General features: G+C 33.2%; 2 protein-coding genes across 4 annotated transcripts; both read left to right on the top strand.

The window, feature by feature from the left end:
- The first annotated feature begins 5,172 nt into the window (after window positions 1-5,172).
- Window positions 5,173-10,978, top strand: LOC105790640 (autophagy-related protein 9). 3 transcript variants are annotated; one of them, XM_052634942.1, is made up of 10 exons: window positions 5,173-5,496; window positions 6,135-6,785; window positions 6,917-7,237; window positions 8,124-8,214; window positions 8,553-8,732; window positions 8,845-9,051; window positions 9,178-9,255; window positions 9,348-9,418; window positions 9,486-9,596; window positions 9,908-10,978. In XM_052634942.1, the coding sequence occupies exons 2-10, from the start codon at window positions 6,205-6,207 to the stop codon at window positions 10,734-10,736; spliced, it is 2,469 nt and encodes an 822-aa protein (XP_052490902.1). In that variant the 5' UTR covers window positions 5,173-5,496; window positions 6,135-6,204; the 3' UTR covers window positions 10,737-10,978. The 3 variants fall into 3 exon arrangements, with proteins under 3 accessions (XP_052490902.1, XP_052490903.1, XP_012473798.1); XM_012618344.2 differs by having other exon boundaries at window positions 5,175-5,496; window positions 7,992-8,214; XM_052634943.1 differs by lacking the exon at window positions 8,553-8,732 and having other exon boundaries at window positions 7,992-8,214.
- A 496-nt stretch (window positions 10,979-11,474) lies between these two features.
- Window positions 11,475-12,943, top strand: LOC105790641 (protein DOWNY MILDEW RESISTANCE 6). Its single transcript, XM_012618348.2, has 4 exons — window positions 11,475-11,697; window positions 11,783-12,033; window positions 12,099-12,417; window positions 12,521-12,943. The coding sequence occupies exons 1-4, from the start codon at window positions 11,497-11,499 to the stop codon at window positions 12,785-12,787; spliced, it is 1,038 nt and encodes a 345-aa protein (XP_012473802.1). The 5' UTR covers window positions 11,475-11,496; the 3' UTR covers window positions 12,788-12,943.
- The last annotated feature ends 9,314 nt before the right edge of the window (window positions 12,944-22,257 follow it).

The following is a 22,257-nucleotide window of genomic DNA, read 5'->3' as shown; positions in this document are numbered from 1 at the left end:
TTCTAAAATAGTTAATCAAATCTTCTTCTTTTATATTATCATGATATTATTTTATTATAAATAATATTATTTTAGATTTATTTTCAAATTTTTAATAAAATGGCATCATGTAATTTATATAAAATTTCGACATTAGAATGATTTTAGGTAAAATATTTTTCATTGGTAAATTTTCCTAAAGCAATTTTTGAAAGTTATTTTTCCATGAAATAAATATAATATAAATTATATTTGTTACAAAATATTATATAACTATTTTCTCAAAATTTATTTTATAGTAAGATATTAATTAGTTATTAAATAACTAATATCTTATATAGATTTAATAATAATCAATGCGTAATTAAAACTTAATTTGAAAATATATATATTACATATATGAAAGTGCATAGTAATACACTGAACTTAGAGGAGATAAATGAAGCTAAGTAATAGTTAAATATATTCTTATATTTATATTATTAAAATACTAATATTTTATACTATAAAACATTTATTACTTTTAAAAGCATTTATTGATCAATGTTAAATTTTATTATTAAAATAAGATTGTAATATTAAATATTTTTTTATACAAATACCAAATCTCAAATCCTTAAACAAAACCACCCAATTGATGCTCATTGGCATCTGACTAACTTTGCTGGCAGACAATTTGACCAGAGGCCAATTTTTGGCATAGCAACCTTGGTCGCTTTCGATTATTACAAAGGTACATTCTGATAGTAGAATTGATCAGTTCCAATTTCGATGTTTATATAATTGTTATTAAATTAATAATATTCAAATTCCTTATTTAATTCAAATTGATTATAATATTATTTTCAAATAAATTATCAAATTATAAAATGACAATATCTCAACAATTGATAAAATCTTACTGAAGATTAACAATATCTCAACAAAAATTGAATGAATTATCTATTTTATTAATTGAAAAAGACATCTTATACGATATTTATTTTAATAAATTTGCATCTCTAAAGTGTGAGGGGATTGATACTGAGTTCTAATTTTAATATGGTGCAGTAATGGCTCGTTTGCCCTTAATTGCACAAAGTGTGAGGCGTAAAAGAATCGGTGCTACATTGACAATTTGGTTGGAAATCTGTAGAATCGCGATTTGGTTCTTATTTAGAATGGGTGCCAGCCTTAGCCTACATACTTATAGACCAAGGATTAGGTCCTATACCGTAGATTTTTATGCACAACGGGATTATGTGAAGAGGCTTGTATATGCTAGTGACGAGACTTGTATTGAACAAGTTAGGATGAATAGAACTGCCTTTTTTAAACTATGTGAGATGTTAGAATCGATAGGGGGATTGAAGTCGTCAAGGTTCATGCTTGTTGATGAGCAAGTAGCAATGTTTTTACATATCATCTCCCATCACCTTAAAAATCGAGTTATCAAGCATCACTTTAGAAGGTCCGGGGAAACTGTAAGCAGAGCATTTCATAGTGTTTTAAATGCTGTCATAAGCTTACAAGATGTCTTATTTAAAAAGCCGGAGCCAATTACATCCGAGTCTTCTGACACAATGTGGAAATGGTTTAAGGTATTAGACTGAGTTTTATATATTTTTTGTACAAAATTTAGTTGACTTAGATTTAAATTAGTATTCTAACTCAAGGTTTTATATCATGTGAAATAAAATTGCTTAGGTGCTCTTGATGGAACCCACATCAAGATTAGGGTGCCAACAGTTGATAAACCTAGATATCGAATCCGAAAAGGTGACATAGCAACAAATATGCTAGGTGTTTGTACACCTGAGATGCAATTTGTTTATGTTCTTCCTGGTTGGGAAGGTTCAGCTGCCGATGGACGGGTGCTTCGAGATGCCATTAGTAGAAGACATGGACTAAATGTTCCTCATGGTACAGTGTATAGTTAGAGGAATTTGAATTATTCATTAAGATCAAACTTTGTTTGCTGAATTAATCATTTCTTAAAAAAATTATTTTATAGGTTGTTATTATCTAGTTGATGCTGGATACACAAATTTTGAGGATTTCTTGCACCATTTAGAGGATGATGATATCATCCGAACGAGTGGCGTCGGGTTATCGACCAAGTTCTCCGTAAGAGTTTTTAATATGAAACATGCCTCAGCACGTAATGTCATTGAAAGATGCTTTGGCTTATTAAAACTTAGATGAGGAATATTTAGGAGTCCATCGTTTTATCCTGTACGGGTGCACAATAGAATTATTATAGCATGTTGTTTGCTCCATAATTTTATTAGAACCCATATGAGTATTGATCCCATTGAAGCGGAGGTGGGAGAAGGATTACCTACTAATGTGGTGGATGACGATGAACCGAATATCACAAATATTCATCCATCGGATGCTTGGGCTACTTGGAGGATGGAACTAGCCACTCAAATGTTCGATGAATGGCAAGCATCTAGAAATTAGTTAGGTTTAGGGACAAATTGAGTTGTATTGTACTAAACTTTGTTGAATTATAATTTAATTATCTTTTCATTCAGCATGTGTTATAAATTTAAATTTAGTATTGAACTACCGATATAATATTATAAACTGTTCACCTTTTGATTCATGGTATTCAAAATAGTAAATAATGTTAATTTGTTTTCTTTTTCTTAAGAACAATATGTCAAGTGTTCCACCAACGGGTGCTTCTTCTCAAGCTTCTCGAGGAAGCAAAAGAAAATGGGTTCCAGAAGAGGATGCAGCCTTGGTTTCTTGCATGATGGATTTGCACAATGTAGGGACATTTAATGTCTACGGGTTCAAAGCCGTTATTTGAACGAGCTAGAAAATGCTAGAAAAGGCTTTACCAAGAGCAATCTCAAGGCGAAACCAAATATTGAATCTCGGATTAGGTGCCTAAAAGGAATGGTCATCGTCTCACGACATGCTTAATGGCCAAAACAATGATGGTTTTGGTTGGGACGAGCATAAATGACTTCGTTGTTCTTGAAGATGCGATTTAGGAATCCTATGTAAAGGTAAAATGTATTTCAAGTATTTATTTGTTTTTTACAAAACTTATAACTAATATGATTTCCTCATTTTTTAGAGTCACAAAGAAGCCTCTCGATTCGGACATCGTTCTTTCCTTACTACAACCAACTTCTTCGCGATATACGCAAGAGATCGGCGATGGAAAGACGCTCAAACAATTCTTGATGTTCTTGAAGAAATACATCCGAGGATGAACGTACTATAGATATGAATGAAGAGAGAAACACATTCTATGACTGCGAAGCTGACATCTCTTTAGACGACATGGATGTTTCTGGTACAGATCCACGAAGAGATAGAGACCAAGGGGGTTCCTTATCTTCAAACAAGAGAAAGAAGAAATCTGATGCTCGTGATAATGTGTATTCTTCATTTGAGGAGGCTGCCACTTTGTTGGGGGAAAAAATCCAGGCCGTTGGCGATCAAATCAGTAGGAGTATTGCCTCCGATGTGGTAGTTCAATGAAGTCGAAGAACATCAAAAGATGGAAGAAAACTTCAAATTTATATTCACCTTATGGTCAATTGAAGGTTTAACCGACGATCAGTAGTATGATGCTTTGAGTAAAATTCCGATCATCCAAATCAAATGATCGTTTTCTTTAGTTTACCTTCATTTGCTGATTGGAATGGGTCAAGATTTCTTTCTCACCATTAAATATCAATGTTCAAACTTTTGATGTTGTAAAACTATATAACATATGGATTATGATGTACAATTTCATTTTCATCTAACGTTTTCTTAATATAAGTTAATTATGTTTATGCGAATATAATTCATATAAGAAAATTTATTATCAAGAATTTTATGAAATTTAATATTAATTATTAAATTATATGCAATAATTATTATTTTAAATTATACAAATTCATAAAATATAATTTATTAGTTATAATTATTTTAAATTATTTTAAATCATATATTTTAATTAAAATATATTTAATATTAATTATTTCAAATTTTCATTTATAGTATCATATATTATGATTTGAGTAAATTCATATAAGAATATTAATTATTAAGAATTTTATTAAATTATATATTTTAATTATAATATATTTAATAATAATTATGTTAATTTATATTTTACAGTATCATATATTATGATTTGAGTAAATTCATATAAGAATATTAATTATTAAGAATTTTATTAAATTATAGATTTTAATTACAATATATTTAATAATAATTATGTTTAAATATGATTAAATTATTTATTATTGATATTATAATCTTATTAAAATTTAAATAACAATAACAATAATAATTTACCAAAACAAATTTACATTAATTATAAGAATTTTATTAAATTATATATTTTAATTAAAATATATTTAATAATAATTATGTTTAAATATGATTAAAATATTTATTACTGATAATAATAATCTTATTAAAATTTAAATAACAATAACAATAATCATTTACCAAAACAAATTTATGCTAAGGGTATTCTAGTCATTTTAGTTTTTTCCATTATGCTATTACACCTCTATTCTATTCAACCAAACACAAGATTACTATTACGCCTCTATTCCATTACATTCAACCAAACAGTTGATTTGCTATTACATCTCTAATCCAATACAACTCTAATCCAATACAGCGAATCAAATGCACCCTAATAATTTTTTCTACCTTAGAAAATTCTAGGGGATTGTAAACTTTGTTTTAGGGTGGGTTTGGATGGGTGATTGGGTGCAATGCGATGCATTTAGCTTACTTTTTATCTTACGCTACAGTATTGCTATAGTATCTAATCTCATCGCCACCACTATCTTTATACTAACTGTAAGTAAACGTACCGTCTATCGAAACTGACATTTAATTATAGTTTAGGTAACTTTGAAGCTTGGTTAAAAACCAGCCCATATATTCTCCCAACAAAATGATAATATAAAGAGCCCAACAAAGAGAGTGAAGAACCCGAGGCCCAACAAAACTTAAGTTCGTTCCAAATTTGTTGGGGGAAGGCCGTTGGTGTTGTGAATCATTTGACATCTGGTCTCGGTTTTTGGTCGACACCTGACATTTGCTCTTTCACCGGTCCCCTTTAAATTACAATTCCGTAACCAACCGAATGAAATTTAGAACTGGAATTTCATATCCACCATTATATAAGAGAAGTTATATATTATTAGTAAGTATGGGCAATTTTTAAATATAAAAATATACATTTGGTTTTAGGAAATAACATTTAAAACATAAAAAATATATTTTTTTGGTATTTTTCATAATAGTATAGATAATTAGAAAATATCTTAGAGGTGAAGTATTTCATTAGAGAAAAAAGTTCTGCCATTACCAAAATAATATCAAAAGTCCTTCCTTCTTCTTTTCTACTTCTCAACCAAAGCTTTGGGCACTTAATCTACTTGTTGTTGGGGTTTTGCGTCGTTTTATTCGCTGTTATTCTTAGTGGGCATCGGCAAAATTCGCCCTTTTTGGCTATTTATTCATTCTTTGAGTGATATTTAGCTGCTCGTTGGTGGTTCGGAGGTAAATTCAGAAACTTCTTTTCCCTCGTTTATTTGTAATAAATGGATGATCTTGACATGTTATTTGTTTCAGCTACTTTTATTTTTATTCTATTTTTGGAGTGTGGATAGTATTCGGGTTAACGTATGGTTTTAAATAGTTTGTTTTGATTTGAATTGATATTGGAGTCCTTGATTGACTTAAAATTCGCCAAGATTCACCTTCCCATATTTTGCTGCTAAGCAGAGTACTTTCAGTTGAACTATGAATGGGCACCTCACTTATCGGCTCAAAAATTATCTCCTTTCATGTTTTATTTTTCAATGTATTTATTCATTTATTAATCTTTTATGGTTTGTACATTATGATTTTGCATAAAGTTGCTGCTATTTTCTGATGAAGAATCTGCAATTTAAGTTTTTAGGTCCAAATTGTTGTACTTGTTGCCTGCTGGTTCATTTAAGAAAAGGTTTTGGTTTTGTTTCAAGTTTCGATTAGCAGGTATTTGGACTTTCTTTCATTTGATGTCAAGTTTTGTGCAGTCCTTACTGTAGTTTAGTTTCTTTTTTGGTTCAACTTCTGCATCTTTCTGTTCCTGCAAGCATGTGCATACATTCACCATCAAAAGGGAATTTGTCTAATTTTCTTCTTATGGGCAGAACCTTGCCAAAACATTTACTCACTTTGGGGAATGGACTGGCACTTTTTCCCTGCCATCAAGATTTACAAATGATGTTCAGGGGACAAAAGGCTGCAAATGCACTTGGCATATTTAAGTGGAGATGGGGTGGTGAATCGTCTTTGACGACAGGCTTACTAGGTGATGTACCTTCTGTGATTGAGTTGTCTGACTATGGAAGAGTACCACCAAGTCCAGGTAGTGAGAGCCCTTCGGGGCTTCTGAATGGTGAGACTCTGAATGCAGAACCAATTGCTGATTTGGACTTATTCTTCGAACGTCTGTATAGCTACTACTGCGAGAAAGGGCTTTGGTGCATAATTATAAAATGGATCGTTGAACTACTGAGTGTGGGCTTTACCATATGTTTCTCGGGGTTCTTCCTGTTATTCGTTGATTGGAATGGTCTCCGCAACGCAAAGTGTGGGATGGATGCATTTGAGTCTGGAATTAAGCCATGTGATCTTGCTAAGGAAGCTCTTCACCAGCACCCATTAACCCCTTTGACACTTTCAAAAGCTATTATTGTTGGATATTTGGGGCTATTTTCCATCTATTGGATGTTCTGTTTTTTGAGGTTTTTTGCTCAATTAAAGGAGACCCTTGGCATACGCCATTTCTATTATAACAGGTAAGTTCATCCTTATAAGTTAAAGGATGCTTTGTAAGCTTTAATTTTGCATTGAGATAAAGCAGTTACAGTAGCAGTATCTTATAAACAGTTAATGATTTTATTATCATTGTTTGTATTTTATTTTGCAGTCTCCATGTTACGGATAATGAGATTCAGACCATGCCATGGGCAACAATCCTTGAAAAGGTTGTCCAGTTACAAAGTTCACAACACCTGTGCGTGGTCAAGGATCTTTCTGCTCATGATGTGGTTATGCGATTGATGCGGAAGGAGAACTACTTAATTGGAATGCTTAATAAAGGAGTGCTTGCTTTTCCTATATCAGCCTGGGTCCCAGGTGCCGGTCCAACTGTCAAATCCGGCCCTTATAGAACACAGCATTGTTTGATACTAACAAAGACACTTGAATGGACCTTAAATTGGTGTATACTGCAGAGCATGTTTGACCGGTATGTTTAATTTTACATAACATTTGACTTTCAGTTGTATGTATGTTACTTTCTTTGATAATCACTGTTATGGATATGGTTCCAACTTGTAAAATTTTCAAAACAGTCAATAGAAGCAAGTTTCGGAACTTTCCACTTTCAGACTAATGATAAAATTATTTCTTTCATCATTTTTTTAAAGTATAATATTTCAATTTCAAGAATATTATATAATTCTTATTGGATGAAGAGGGGTATAATAAAGTACATTTTCTGGGGATGTTGTAGATAGCGCTGGGAAAAACTGATGGGTTCTTTGAAACATACATTCTTGTAATCAAGACGCAATGTGTTTTCCTTTGCAGCATCTCTAACATAGTTATGTTACCTGCCGGCTGACTTTGGTGCTGTAGCTTTAAGTTTTTTTCATTTTTCTCGTGAAGTATTAACTTTTGGTAGTCCTGCTTAGGTTGGTCTTTAATGGTCAATTCATGATGTAACTGGAAAGAGTTGCATAATTTACTATTTTATTGCTTTTTTTTTTGTTTCCCATTGCTGCTTTTTTGCACCTTCTTGACTTACAACTATTTGGAATATTTCAAAATTCTTAAAAGGTTTTACACTTTTAATATTCCAACGTTTGTTGTATGATTAGGGAGAAAATATTTTATGAAGTACTTCGAGTTTCAAATGCAACTTGCTATTATTATTATTTGCAGAAAAAGAAAAACAATTAAATTTTGGGGTTTATTGCCAACTTCATTTTGGGATGCAGAAACTTTTGTGTTAGAAGGGACTTCATTTCTAATCCTAGGACATTGAAGAAAAGACTCATGGTTGTCGGGTTTGCTATGCTGCTTCTCTCTCCATTTCTTGTTATATTCATGCTGGTTTATCTCTTCTTAAGGCATGCTGAACAATTCTATAATCATCCAAGCACAGCATCATCCCGCAGATGGTCAAATTTGTCAAAGTGGATGTTTAGGGAATTCAATGAGGTATTTCATTCCCCCTTATCTCCGCTTTATTTGTTAGCTAAGTCTTTTGTTTTGTTCTTTGGTGCTGTCAAGTCGAGAAGGATTTATCCACTATCTATCTTCACAAGCTTGTGTTATTACTTTTATGTAATCATCATAAGTGTTAGTCAATTGTTTGAAGTTACTTATATTTTCTGCGAAAAAAAAATTATCATAATAAAGAAAAGTTGTTAAGAACATACTGTGAAAAATAAGATGGCACAATTGTTTCTTGAGATGGATATTTATACTTATAGATTCTCTTGTTTTCACATACTGTAGTCTGTATTTGTACATATACCGTTGTCTTTGTCTTACAGGTTGACCATTTATTCAAGCATCGGATTAATAGAAGTGTTATGCATGCTTCTGAGTACTTAAAGCGATTCCCCTCACCAATTATTTCTATCATAGCAAAGTTTATCTCATTTGTATCTGGTGGTTTTGCTGCTATCTTGATCATCATTGCCTTTCTAGAAGAGTCTTTGCTGGAGGGCCATGTAATATTTTTGAATTTCAACCGTTTCAGAGTCTTCTATTTCTTTTCAACTCTTCTATATTTCAACTTTGTTTTTTTTTTTTTTTTTTTACATTTTTTTCCGAAATGTGTAGATATTTGGCCGGAATTTGTTTTGGTATGCTGCTGTTTTTGGAACCATAACAGCTATAAGCCGGGCTGCTGTTACAGATGAACTTCTGGTCCTTGATCCAGAAGGAGCAATGTCTATGGTGGTTCAACATACACATTACATGCCAAAGAGATGGCGTGGCAAAGAAAACACTGAAACAGTCCGGAAAGAGTTTGAAACTCTATTTCAGGTAATCCCCCTTAGTTCCTTTTTTTTTGTTTTTTTGTTTTACCTATAATCTTCAAGTTGCATTCATAAATGATTTTGATTCTTTTGTTTTTAGATTTTTTTTTATTTTTTAAATTTTCTGATGCAGTACACTGGAATGATGTTGCTAGAGGAGATGGCCTCAATTTTCCTCACTCCATTCTTGCTTCTATTTGTTGTTCCAAAGGTTCTTTTCTTTTTCATCTTTTTTTGGGTAAATTATTTCTATTGTCTTAGATCTTAGCTTTTCAACTAAAATGTTTCGTGTTGATTTTGCAGCGGGTGGATGACATTTTACAGTTCATTGCAGATTTTACTGTGGATATTGAAGGTGTTGGTCATGTTTGCAGGTACACTGTTCTTTTTCTTTTAATTTACGAAATGATGTGTTTGATTGTCCCGTTTTCATTTTTGTAGTTTTAGTGCCTTTGATTTCCAAAACCATGGGAATGGCAATTATGGCTCTCCAAGCAATGCACCTCGCTCCCAGAGGAGTTCCCAAGGGAAAATGGAGAAATCGTTCTTGAGGTACGATCAATAGCAAAGATTAATTGGATTTATATACTTCCTCTATCCTAAACCCTGCACATATCGTTTTGCTGTGAATAGAGTTTGAGAAACCTGAACTCTTATCCTAATTTTCTTTGTTAATATAAAGCTGACAAGAAGTTTTGATTTTCATTTTAAAATGCAAATGATGAGACATAATATCCCGACTAATAATTCCGTTTCTGTTTTAAAGGTATGGTGTTTCTTCTGTCTTTTTATTGTGCTGGATATCCCTTCTACTTTTTCCTTCTATCATAGTTCCATCTTGAATAATTCTATTCTGATTGCAGTTTCAAAAGTAGCTATCCTTCATGGGAACCAGATTCTCAGGGCAAGCAGTTCCTGTTGAACATTAGAACTTTCAGGGAGCAAAAGTTGCAAACGCAGGGAACCAGACATGCAGATTCTTTGGGTAGATTGTGGCGAGCAAGCCCACTGAGAGGTCATGTAGATAGAAACGGACTTTTTCCAAGGGAAATGCAGCAGAATATTCCCTACACTTCCCGCGATTTGGGTTCTTTATTGCTAATTGACGCTGAACAAAAGAATCACCCATATCTTCTGGATTGGTATTATACCTCTCGAACTCGGAGAGACACTGCTACAACAAGGCCATCTGAACCAGGTGAGCTACAGCATGAAGATTACTGGATGCCAACCAACATGACACATGATGAAGCAAGAGATGAAGAATACTGGCAGCCACACCATTATGATGGTCGGTCACGGTTGCAGTCACATCTTGATGCTTCAACATCATCTTCTTTCTTCCACGAGAGTGTACTTCAGCATCATGATACAAATGAACTACCGCACCAGGCAAGGAGCCATTGGTGGGCCAGAAGTGGTCCACATGGTATACAGCCCCAAACAAGCTTTCTTGAGCCACCTGATTTCAACCGTTATTCTTCAGCCCAGCGGTATGATAACATGTCTGAGAGAAGTGTGGAAGAGCAAGATCAATCCCTTGACTGGAGGGATTCTCAGAGGTTATCCCGGACAACATACATGGAGGACGATCTTGAAACCGGAGGGGATATAAATCTTCATTTTGATGATATATATAGTAGACCTCCTGAAGCTCCCACAGTAAATTTGAGGCTCCTGAGCTTTGATTGATCGAAACGAACAGAATACAAATGAGTTTCCATAGTTGGAATAGGGTTTTATGAAAGGAAACTCTGTATTCTTTGTTGTATATAAGATTCGTCATGAGGTTAGATTCTAGAATGTCTCTAACACAAATTTTAGAAGGTTACATGCTCCAATGAGCCATTGTTAGTCTTGTGATAATGTATAAACAATCTCAAGCATATTTTGGTCATTCTAAAATTTCATTCAAATTCCATATATTTCTTTAAGCACATTTGTCATGTTCAAGCATATCATTAAATACCAGTCCTTCATACACTGAATCAATCACATCTCGAAAAAAAAAAAAAAAACCATCTGTAAGTCTCTTGGCCCTGCATCAGCCAAGCTTCCATTCTAGTGGATTAATTATGGCAGTAGATCACATTCCCTTTGAAAATGAAAATCATTCGGCTGATGACGTGTTCAACTATCAAGTGTCAGTCATAATCATGGGTTATATAAAAATACATGTATAATTAATTCCGCCGGTGAAATGTGTTGAGGATTTGTCATCCAGCTATTGCAGAATCAGATTCCATCTTCCTTTTTTTTGTTGAACTTTATTTGAGCTTAGAAGACTTTTGTAGTTCAATAATGTTTTGAATATTGCCATTTATGTATTGTCCCTGATTACGATGGTTCACTCATCCATTTCTCTTCATCATATATATATATATGCATTATTCACAGAGTTATAAATACCTCTCTCTTCATAGCATAAAATTCACTACGATAGAATTAAAAAATGGAGCGGCTTGTTTCAAACTGGTACAACCATCGAGCTTTGCCCGAGTCTTATATTTGTCCACCAGAAACAAGGCCCGGCAAGCTCAGCATTCCCAGTGGTGACACCATTCCCGTTGTTAACCTCGGGGAAGCTTTGATTAATCGAAGTAATACCATTCTAAACGTTCTCAGGGCTAGCCAAGAGTTCGGATTTTTTCAGGTTTGGACGTAATTATATATATATATATATATATATATAAAATGGCAGTCATAGCTGTTTTTCATTTTTTGTTGCATTGAAACAGGTTGTTAACCATGGAGTTTCAGAGAAAGTATTGAATGACACAATGAATGTGGTGGAGGAGTTCTTTAAGATGCCAATGGAGGAAAAGGCAAGCCTCTACTCAGAGGATCCAAATAAAGTCTGCAGGCTTTACACAAGCAATATAAACTATGGTACCGAAAAGTATCACTTTTGGCGTGACATTCTGAAGCACCATTGTCATCCTTTAGACGACTGCATTAAACTTTGGCCTCAAAAGCCAACTCGATACAGGTAAATTTAATTAAATAAGGCCTGATGATGATCAACCATTAAATCTTAATCCCGTTGTTTAACAGGGATGTTATAAGGACATTCTCAGTTGAAGGAAAAAAACTGGGTTTAACAATCCTGGAGTTGCTTACTGAGGGCTTAGGGCTTGAATCTGGGTACTTCAAGAAGGATCTAAGTGAAGCTATGCTATTGGTGGCTAACCATTACCCACCATGTCCAGATCCAAGCTTGACCTTGGGGTTACCTAAGCATTGTGACCCTAATCTCATTACCATCCTACTTCAAGGACATACCTTTGGACTTCAAGTCTTCAAAGATGGACAATGGATTGGTGTTCAGCCTCTGCCTAATGCTCTTGTGGTTAACATAGGCCACCAATTACGGGTACATACTAATAGCATGCATGAGCATGGCCTGGCATTAATATGGTTGCATCATGACATCATTTGTGAATGTAGCTTAATTTGTTGATTTGGCTTTGATATAGATTGTGAGCAACAACAAGCTGAAAAGTGCCGAACATCGAGCAGTGACCAACTCCAAGGTTGCTCGAACAACTGTCGGATTATTCATCAGTTCCTCGGAAGACAGCATTATAGAACCAGCAAAATCTCTGACCAATGCAGCACAGCCTCCATTATACAGAGCTTTTCGATACAAAGAGTTCCTAAGTTACTACTTCTCCATGATGGGAGACACTGAGTTAGCTCTTCAGCCTTTTAAGTTGCCATTTAATCAAAGTGTGATTTCGTAGATTGATATGATTAAACATACAAATTACCTATTATTCTCATATGTATCTTTCATGATTTAAGCTGATTCAGCTGTCAAGTATCAGTCGTGATCATGGTTTGAAATATAATTTATAATACTATAAACGTGATAATATATGGTATGCGAGTTTGCTAGACATAGGGAACATTAATGGTATGAAAAGGACTTAGCTTTCTGATTTCATGGATGAGGTAAGCTAACAATCAATTCCAAAGCATAGCCGGATAATTTAGTGCATGATTATGTATGCAATATGTAAGCTATGACTGTGAATAATTAAAATAAAAAATAGGGTTAATTTGTTGACAATAGTTTTCGCATTGGGTTGTAATTTTTTTTAGGGTAATCTACAAAAATAGTCACTTTTGTTTGCCTCAAGTTACATTTTAGTCACTTATGTTTGAAATGTTACGTTTTAGTCACTTATGTTATTATTTTGTTACGAAGTGATCACTCTACCGTTTAAGTTCCGTTATCTCTCTAACAGTAATCCTATGTGGCAGTCCAACTAGATTTTAAGTGCCAACTTGGATTTCTAAATGGGATGAAAATAGATTTTAAATTAAATAAATTTAATTAATTAAAATTTTTAAACTTAAACCTTAACTGAAAAAATTGTTCATCTCCTCTTTTTAATTTTTCTTCCCCTCTTCTTTTTTTAGGTTTTTTTTTCATTTGACTAGAAAAACTATTATTAAGATCAAAATAGTTGAAATCAAATTGACTGCTTCATAAAGATGGATTCAATGGAGACTCCAGGTATGTCTTCTTTGCATTCCTCTGTCTCTTTTATTCAATCTTGAAAAACAAAAGATTAAATTTTTATTGTTTAATAAAAACCCTAAAATAAAATTTTGATATTTTCTTCAACTTTTGAAATTGTTCTTGTTCCTAATCACTATATTTTCTAATCATTAAAATTCCTATGTTCTTGTTCCAAATCATTATATTTTCTAGTTTTTTTCACAGTTCTTGAAAAATTGGTTGCCCAATCAAAATTTTCTAATCTAAATCAACTTGTATGTTCACAATCTCTTTGTGGGTATTCCATATTATTCTTTCTTACTGCTGATTTTGAGCTGAATTACCTTGCTATACAAACAAATCCTCTTTGTGACTTAAGGAATGCAACCTGTAAATCCAGAAATAAACCCAGAATTTTTTAGTTGCCAACATAAAGAGATAAAGAAGATGATCAAGATCCAATAATAAAACCAATTGTAAGTTTTGGGTGTTGGAGAAAGCAGGTGTGATAAGCAGGTTATGTCGGAAGGGCTTCACACAACCTAATTAGCAAAGAAGAAAAATAAGAATACAGAGTGGTAGAAGAATGAAACCTCGAATCATGCTACATGAGAAATGTCTCTTGCACTCCACCGTGCACTACGATACAACTATAACCAGACTTCCAAAGAGGAACAAAAGTTCTTCCTTGTGGTGGTGAGGCACCCAACCATGTCCACATATGCCTCAAGAATGGAGTGTAGAATACCTATTCATTCACCAAAACCAAGTAAAGCGGTTGAAACAAATTTGAGTTATGGGTTATGGAATGTGAAGGATATGAAAATTTGAGGAGTTCAATTGGGCTTACAAGGCTGGTGGTAAGGCATTTCAGTTTGGGAAAAGGCATGAAACCTGTACGTTCAGCCAACGTAACAACTCCGATCAGCAACACAGAATGTGGGGCATAACCGAGAACTGCAACATTTACATGCTAACATCTATTATTTGCCCCAACTGGCAACCACTAAATAACTTAGATAGCCCAAGCATGAACATATACTCTCAATATATTTTTAGTGGAAAGAAGAAATGGTAAACAGTAATGGAGTATTTTTGTTTCTTCGACCTGTCTACTGAACAAAACCAAAAATATTTTTAAATCTATTAAATAAGAATGAAGCAAAATTTCACTTAATAAACCAAAAACAGTTGTAAATCTATCAAATAAGAACAAAAAACAATTATGTTGCTGTCTCCCAAAACATATACTTTAATTTAAACTCAAGTGTAGTTTGATGCAAATGTATATGTTCAGTTTTTCATTTTAATTCAGGTGTCAAGATGTGAATAATGATTACTGTTTTCATGTTTTAGATTATGTATTTTAATGTTGTCCAAATGTGAATATTGACTGCTGTTCTAATGTCCTAAAATGTTCATAAATTCATTATTGATGTTGTTTGAAATTGAACTGAATTTGAGATAATGTTTTTTCAGGTTTGAATTGTGCAATTTGTTAATACTAATATAACGTTTTATTTTTCTTTTTGGTTTAGGGTTTGAAGTTGAACAAAATACTTTAGGGGGAGATTTTGGAAGAGAAGCGTCCGACTTAGATGATAGTTCATATAAAGCTTATGAGTCAGGTACTTCTTATTCTGATTCTTTTGAGTCTGATGGTGATAAGGTAGATGAACCAGAGGTTGAACTAGTAGGTGAAATGATACAGAAGGAGTTAGACCACTTACTAGATTCAAGTTTTTAGAGTTTAGAAGATGATTTTGATAGTAGCAGTGATGATGATTTGAATAATGACGTGGATTATGATAAATATGGGAATAAAAAGTACCCTCTATTCAATCCTCAAACTGATATGAGGAACCCTATATTGATAAAGGGTTTGGTTTTCCCTAGTAGAGACATTTTAAAAGATGTAGTTAAAAAGTATGGGAGGATAAATAGAGTAGTAACCAAACTAACTAGGAATGACAAGCTTAGGGTGAAAGCAGTCTGTGCACCTAGTTGTCCATGGACGTTATGGGCATCCAAGTTAAATCCCAAGGATCCAATGGATGGGAGTTGGCAAATTAAGACCTTAGTCAACCACCATAAGTGTAGCAAGGTAATGAAAATAAGAATATTACGTCAAAGTGGATGGCTAGACATTATTTACACAAATTTCAAGTTGATCCCAATTATTCCTTAACATCCTTACAAAATGATATTAGGGTGGATTTTGGAACAATAGTGTCTTGGACTAAATGTATGAGGGCTAAGATTAGGGCTCTAGAACTAGTTCAAGGGAATCACAAAGCTCAACATGCCAATATATATGATTATTTACTTGAGTTAAGGAGAAGCAACCCTGGTACAACAACCATCTGTAAATTAGACTGTAGGCTATTTCAGAAGCTTTATATATGCCTTGAAGCATGCAAATCCGGTTGGTTAACTGGTTGTAGGAGAATTATAGGGTTAGATGGGTGTGGGCTGAAGGGATATTATGGTGGACATTTGCTTGCTGCTGTTGGGGTTGATGCCAATGATTGTATATATTCAGTGGCTTTTGCTATAGTTGAGAGTGAAAACAAACAATCATGGTTTTGGTTCCTCGAGTTGTTACAGAGAGATTTGGAGATCGACAACTCCTACAATATATGTTTCATGTCTGACAAACAAAAGGTATTATAAAGTCATGGTATATGCTAAATTGTTTATATAAAAATGATTGCTTAGCATGTTGTTTTAATTGTTTTACAGGGCTTAATAGAAGCGATTTCTTTGTTGTTCCCTACTGCTGAAGCAAGAAATTGTGCCATACATCTTTACAATAATTTTAAAAATATAGAAGGATTTAGAGGCCAAGTTATGCGTCTTACTTACTGGAAAGCTGCTAAAGCAACTTTTCCAAGACAATTTGAAGAAGCAATGTCTGAAATGAGGTCACTGTTAGAATCTGCTGAGGCTTGGCTGCGTGACAAGGATCCAAGAACTTGGTCAAGAGCCCACTTCTCAACTAGATGCAAATCTGATCTACTACTGAACAACAACAGTGAATGTTTTAACAAGGTTAAAAATTATTTTTTAAATCTGGCTATTTATCACTTCATGTTGTATAATTGTTGTTTGAGTTATTTAAAGACTTACTCTCCTTGCAGATCATTTTAGAAGCTAGAGATAAACCTATCCTAACGATGTTGGAAATAATTAGAAGAAAAGTCATGACTAGGTTGGTTTCTATAAGAGAGGCTGCTGAGAAGTATCCTGGACCTTTATGTCCAAGGATACAGAAGAAGTTGTCTGAAATTGTTAGTCAGTCCAATAAGTAAGTTTTGCTAACTCTTTTTTACTTAGCTTGAATTATGTTGCTTGGATGGAAAAGTTTTTAACTTTAAAATGTTACTTTGTTTATAGTATATGGCCGATATGTGCTGGAAATGAGAAGTATGAGGTAGACTGTGGATTAGGCAACAAGCATGTGGTTGACCTCCTCAACTCCTCCTGTTCATGTAAAAAATGAGATTTGTCAGGAATCCCATGTAAGCATACTGTTTCTTGCATGCAATTACTTGCTGTGAGCCCTGAAACTTATGTAAATACATGTTATACTGTCACTACCCAGTTGACTATTTACAGCCACTTGATAAACCCTGTAAAAGGTAATAGCCCTAAAAACCTAAAACTTTATGAAATATTACTTATTTATAAAATGTGTTTGACATCTTTAAATTTTTGTGTATAGATCCTATGCAATGGGAACATGTAAGGGACATGGAACCCATTCTTCCTCCCATAATTAGAAGGCCCCCAGGAAGGCCCAAACAAACAAGGAGGAAGGAAATAGATGAAGTAAGAAAGAGTGGATCAAAATTAAGTAAGACAGGATAGCAAGCTAATTGCAGCAAATGTGGTAAACCAGGCCATAATACAAGGACTTGCAAAGGGATTGTTGGGGGTAACCAAATGGCAAGCCAATCATCGAGCCTGCAAAATTTAAACCAAGCGACTTCAATGGATAACACATCAAGCCAACCACCCTTAACCCAACAAAGCTCAAACCTGAGAGCAAATTTTAGGGCCAAATTACATTTCAAAAGGAAATCTATTTTGTGAACAAATAATATATCCTTTTAGAAGGGTTGTTGAATCATGTTAACAATACATTTTATCTTAATTGAGGGTTTGAAACAATTTTTTTTTGAAATGTTAAACTATTGAACAATTTCTTGAGAAATGACTATTGGACATGTTATATATTCACCTATTGGACAAATAGTTGCTGGATTGCAGGTAAGCATCTATTTACTTGCCCTCGCAACCATGTGGAGTTTTAATTATTGAAACATAGAACCTGAATCTGTGCGTGCATTTGGCATTTACAAGATAGTTGCAGGGGCATTATTATTAAAATAATAATCATTTGATAAAAAGTATATTAGTATGCAAGTGTATAACAACTTTTTTCTTTACTGCAAGAAAAGATATAATTACAAAAAGGTAGTTGTACATACAAAAATGACATATGACAATTTAAGAGCCGCACAATGAACAAATAGTTGTGTTCTATGAGCCGCACAATTTCTCCATTATAGGACCAGTAGAGTAGGTCTCATGGTAACAATGGCCAAAGCTACATCCTGGAATAGAAACCAAATATCATGTTAAAATAATATGATTCCATAAATGCACACAACATTTAGACTTGAGTATGGTATTAGCATGTTAAAATACAACGTAATATTCACCAATAAAACCAACACGAATCATCAGAAACTATGGTATCTTGAGTCTTGACACACATCATATTCATAGCCTCTTATACAAAAAGTCTAAAGAATAACTCATTTCCTGTTACGTTATCCATGCAAACGATTGCTGCACTAGATTTCATTAACCATAGTGCAAGAGTATACCAAATAACAGAAGTGACATATACCCTGAACCATGCAGTGCCTTTTTTATGAACTTGTCATTTGAAACACTTTTTGTATCAAAATCACATTCCAAAGCAGCAATATCATTAGAGACACGACCTAGGATACATTTTATGGAAGAATGACTTGACCCCCAAAACTTCCCCCTCGAGGCACTGGTTTATTATACCACAAATTTAGAGACACGACCTGATCATAAGATGGTTCATTATACCACAAATTTAATATCGAGGCCATCGTCACAACATTGGGAAGAAAAAATAGTTTTTCATTGTTTAGTATTTGTAAATCTTCTGATGTAATTCATATGCTTGTAACACATCTAGAAACCGACTGCAATAACATGGATGCTTTGGCACATAGAACCGCATTTCCATTGAAGGAAATCCATTACTATAAGAAAAATTTATGTCCATCATCTTTCCAGAGACGAGTTCACAAGAAGGGTAACGTCATCAACGCCGTCGGTTTCAAAGATCGACTATCCTTCATCAAGAAACCCATTAACAACCTCATTAAATCCACGGAGAATAGAATATATTCTTGCTATCGGTCAAGAATCTACCTACACCGACATAGATGGTGAATTCTTGAAAAGAAGAATGAACATACTTGCTCAATTTAAGACTAAGTGCACGCAGAGCTGCAGGTCTTCTCCCCCAACCAGTAACATTCGGCTTAGATATTTCCTGAGAAATCTGCCTCAAATGACGTAAAGCCTGCGCTAACGCCAGGATTATACCATGAGACATTTAGTGTCTTGGTTTAGCTCCTAGCTCTACATTCAAAGAATAGATGCAAGGAATAGTCTTACCACCATTGTTGTCTTATGAGCAAGCAAAGTTGAGCAAGCAAAGTATAGATTCATAGTATAGCTCTACATGTTTCTGGTTGCATTTTATGGGATGTCTACCGACGCAAAATAAAATACATGTTCACAAACAATTTCAAAACAGTCTGACATGCAGCATGTATAGAAAATAAACCGTTAATTGACTATAACTGTACATCAAAAAATTTGTGCACCTAATTGTAAAGTTCCTCTGCTCTAGTCGAAATATACATTCTTTGACGGAATTTCAAGAACAATACTACACACCCTATAAGCTATAAAGCTAAATATCGTTAACAACTTTCAAAATTTTGATACTATAACTAAAGCATTCAAAGAATAGCTTTTAGAAGGGACTACCCCGGCACAAATAGGTATGATAATAAGAGAACGCTTGGAGACCAATTCATGAAAACGACAGGTCAAAGGTTTGTAATGCTCTGCTAGAGCATCTGGACACTTGAATTCCTGTAACCTGTAAAAAGAAAACAAGAGAAATGTAAATTAAATATCTTGAAATGCCAAAACATAAAAATAGACGTTGATAAGCATACCCATGTAGATTTGTTCTTGTCTCCAATAATTTAGCTATTGTCTCCAAAGGCCCCTTCTTTTCATATACACATATGTGGTATGGTGCGAACCAACATTTTGCATCAAGTTGTGTCTGTCTAAATCATTCCAAATATCATTTTCTCGAACACAAACATATACATATTTAGAACAATAGACATCAAGAATGTACAGTTTCTAGGAAACATAATTTCTGTATTATACATGTGATATTATATGAAATTGAATATCATGAGATACCCAAACATTGATTGACACATTATGAGCAAAAAACTTGAAAATCTCAAGTTACCCACAAATTCATATCAACCAATAAACCGAATAAAAAGCTCCCATAGCTAAAACTACAAACAAAACTCAAATTAAACAAACAAAATGAATACAAAATCATAATAAAAGATGCCCAGAAAGCAAAGTTAAACAAAAACAAAGAAATACCCGAAAAAGAAGGGGGATAAAAGAATTATACGAGAATGAATCGATGGGGTCTAAGTTACTATCACAAAAGGGTTTAGAGGTGGAGGTAAAGAAGGTAAGGAAGTAATTACAGGAGAGAGCTACAGCGGATGCGATTGCAAGTACGGTAATGAGATGCAAGAACTCGCCTTTTGAAGGGAATAAGCTTTGGGGTGGTTCGAGTATGGAGTTCAGTGAAGAATTTTTTGAATATGAATTATGCTTGGATTTTGGACACTTTTTGGGTGTTGAAGGCATTTTCTTTTTTTTCTTTTTCTGAAGGTTAGATCAATACCAAATGATGTTAATTTTTCCTTTGAAATTTTTCACTGCTAAAAACAGAAAGGGAGGGAATGAATGAATGAAGGAAACAAAGAAAACAGAGCCTTTCTAATTTTGGTTAAATTACACCCAATATCTCTAATTTTGGTTAAAATTTATTTTCATCCCATTTAGAAATCCAAGTTGACACTTAAAATCTAGTTGGACTGCCACATAAGATTACCGTTAGAGAGATAACGGAACTTAACGGTAGAGTGATCACTTCGTAACAAAATAATAACATAAGTGACTAAAACGTAACATTTCAAACATAAGTGACTAAAACGTACCTTGAGGCAAACAAAAGTGACTATTTTTGTAGATTACCCTATTTTTTTATTTATGTTAATTTCTAAATTTAGCAATTGTTTCCACCATAGAGTTTAAATCTTTTTAGGTCCAACTTTTTTTCAAGAAAATATCTTAGGCAAAAAAATTTTCAAGTCCCAATTTGTAAACAGTTGTTAAGTTCAAAGACTAATTTGGAAAAAATTCTATGGCTTAATATGAGAATTGCCAATTTCAAGAACAAATTTTGACAAAAAAAAGTTCAGCCCTGTTGTGAAACATTTCCAAATTTCTGTCCAGATAGTGCATTAACCCTAAATATATATATAAGTTATTTTTAATATTTTTTAAAGATATATTATATCATTATCTTCCTTATTAAAATTTTCTTGTTGAGTTGATATCACAAATAAATAAATTATCAACTGAGTTGGGAAGTGACTAAAAACTTCTATACATAAAAAGTAATAAATATTATCGTGAGGATATTTTAATCTTTTAGTGTATATTTTATAAAATCTATAAACCTAAAATAAATTTCCAAATTGAGAAACTTAAGCCTAAAACATCCTCAAAGTCTTAACTTTATCATTTTAACTAATGTTTTATTTTGTTTATAAATAAACTTTATATAAATATATTTTTACATGGAAAAATTTTGCTCATGTAATGAATGTGTCATAATAAAGCTGGGTTTGGGTGGTGAGGTTAAGTTTGATTATATTAGAAAATGTTTAGAAATTATGTCAAAATTGGCATAGTGAAATTTTAAAAATATTCTAAAATTGTTTAGAAAATTTCGCAAAGGGCCTTTGAGAAAGTATTTGGATATTTCAATTAATTTGAACTAAAGTTTAATGTCTTTAACATTTCAATAAATTGATTTTCTCTACTATTCTAGAACTTGCAGATGCTTAGGGAGTAATTTCTAACTCAAAGAACTAAAACAAGACAAGAAACCCAATACTCCCATGAAGAACCCCTTGTGCAAATCCCTTGTATTGTTGAAGTTGAAAATCAATTTTTGGATTTGAATTATAATTGTTCGATGATTGCAACTATAATTTCTCTAATCTAGAATTCAAACTCAAGAAAAATAAAATTTAAGTGCAAGAAAAAATTACTCAAATAAGCTTTTACTAGCATGAGAATTATATAGAGAAAAATATGTAAAAGTTTAATTTTCATTTGAAGTTCTTAATTAATTAAACTAGAAAAGCTTGAACCCAAGTAAGACTTCCTAGAACATCGAACAACCACACCCAAGGGAGGATACTTTTTGCATGCCACAACACATATGCCTTAATGGGCTTATTGGGT

The sequence above is a fragment of the Gossypium raimondii genome, chromosome 8 (genome assembly GCF_025698545.1).
Source record: "Gossypium raimondii isolate GPD5lz chromosome 8, ASM2569854v1, whole genome shotgun sequence".
In the NCBI taxonomy this organism is placed as follows: domain Eukaryota; kingdom Viridiplantae; phylum Streptophyta; class Magnoliopsida; order Malvales; family Malvaceae; genus Gossypium; species Gossypium raimondii.
This window is presented reverse-complemented; position numbering and strand designations above follow the sequence as displayed.

Bases quoted from the DNA above. Each gene is read 5' to 3' on its own strand.
- LOC105790641 (XM_012618348.2), top strand. From the start codon at position 11,497: ATGGAGCGGCTTGTTTCAAACTGGTACAACCATCGAGCTTTGCCCGAG. The intron at 12,034-12,098 runs GTAAATTTAATT...GTTGTTTAACAG, and splicing joins CAAAAGCCAACTCGATACAG to GGATGTTATAAGGACATTCT. The intron at 12,418-12,520 runs GTACATACTAAT...GCTTTGATATAG, and splicing joins ACATAGGCCACCAATTACGG to ATTGTGAGCAACAACAAGCT.
- LOC105790640 (XM_012618344.2), top strand. From the start codon at position 6,205: ATGATGTTCAGGGGACAAAAGGCTGCAAATGCACTTGGCATATTTAAG. The intron at 7,238-7,991 runs GTATGTTTAATT...TTTGGGATGCAG, and splicing joins CTGCAGAGCATGTTTGACCG to AAACTTTTGTGTTAGAAGGG. The intron at 9,419-9,485 runs GTACACTGTTCT...TCATTTTTGTAG, and splicing joins GGTGTTGGTCATGTTTGCAG to TTTTAGTGCCTTTGATTTCC.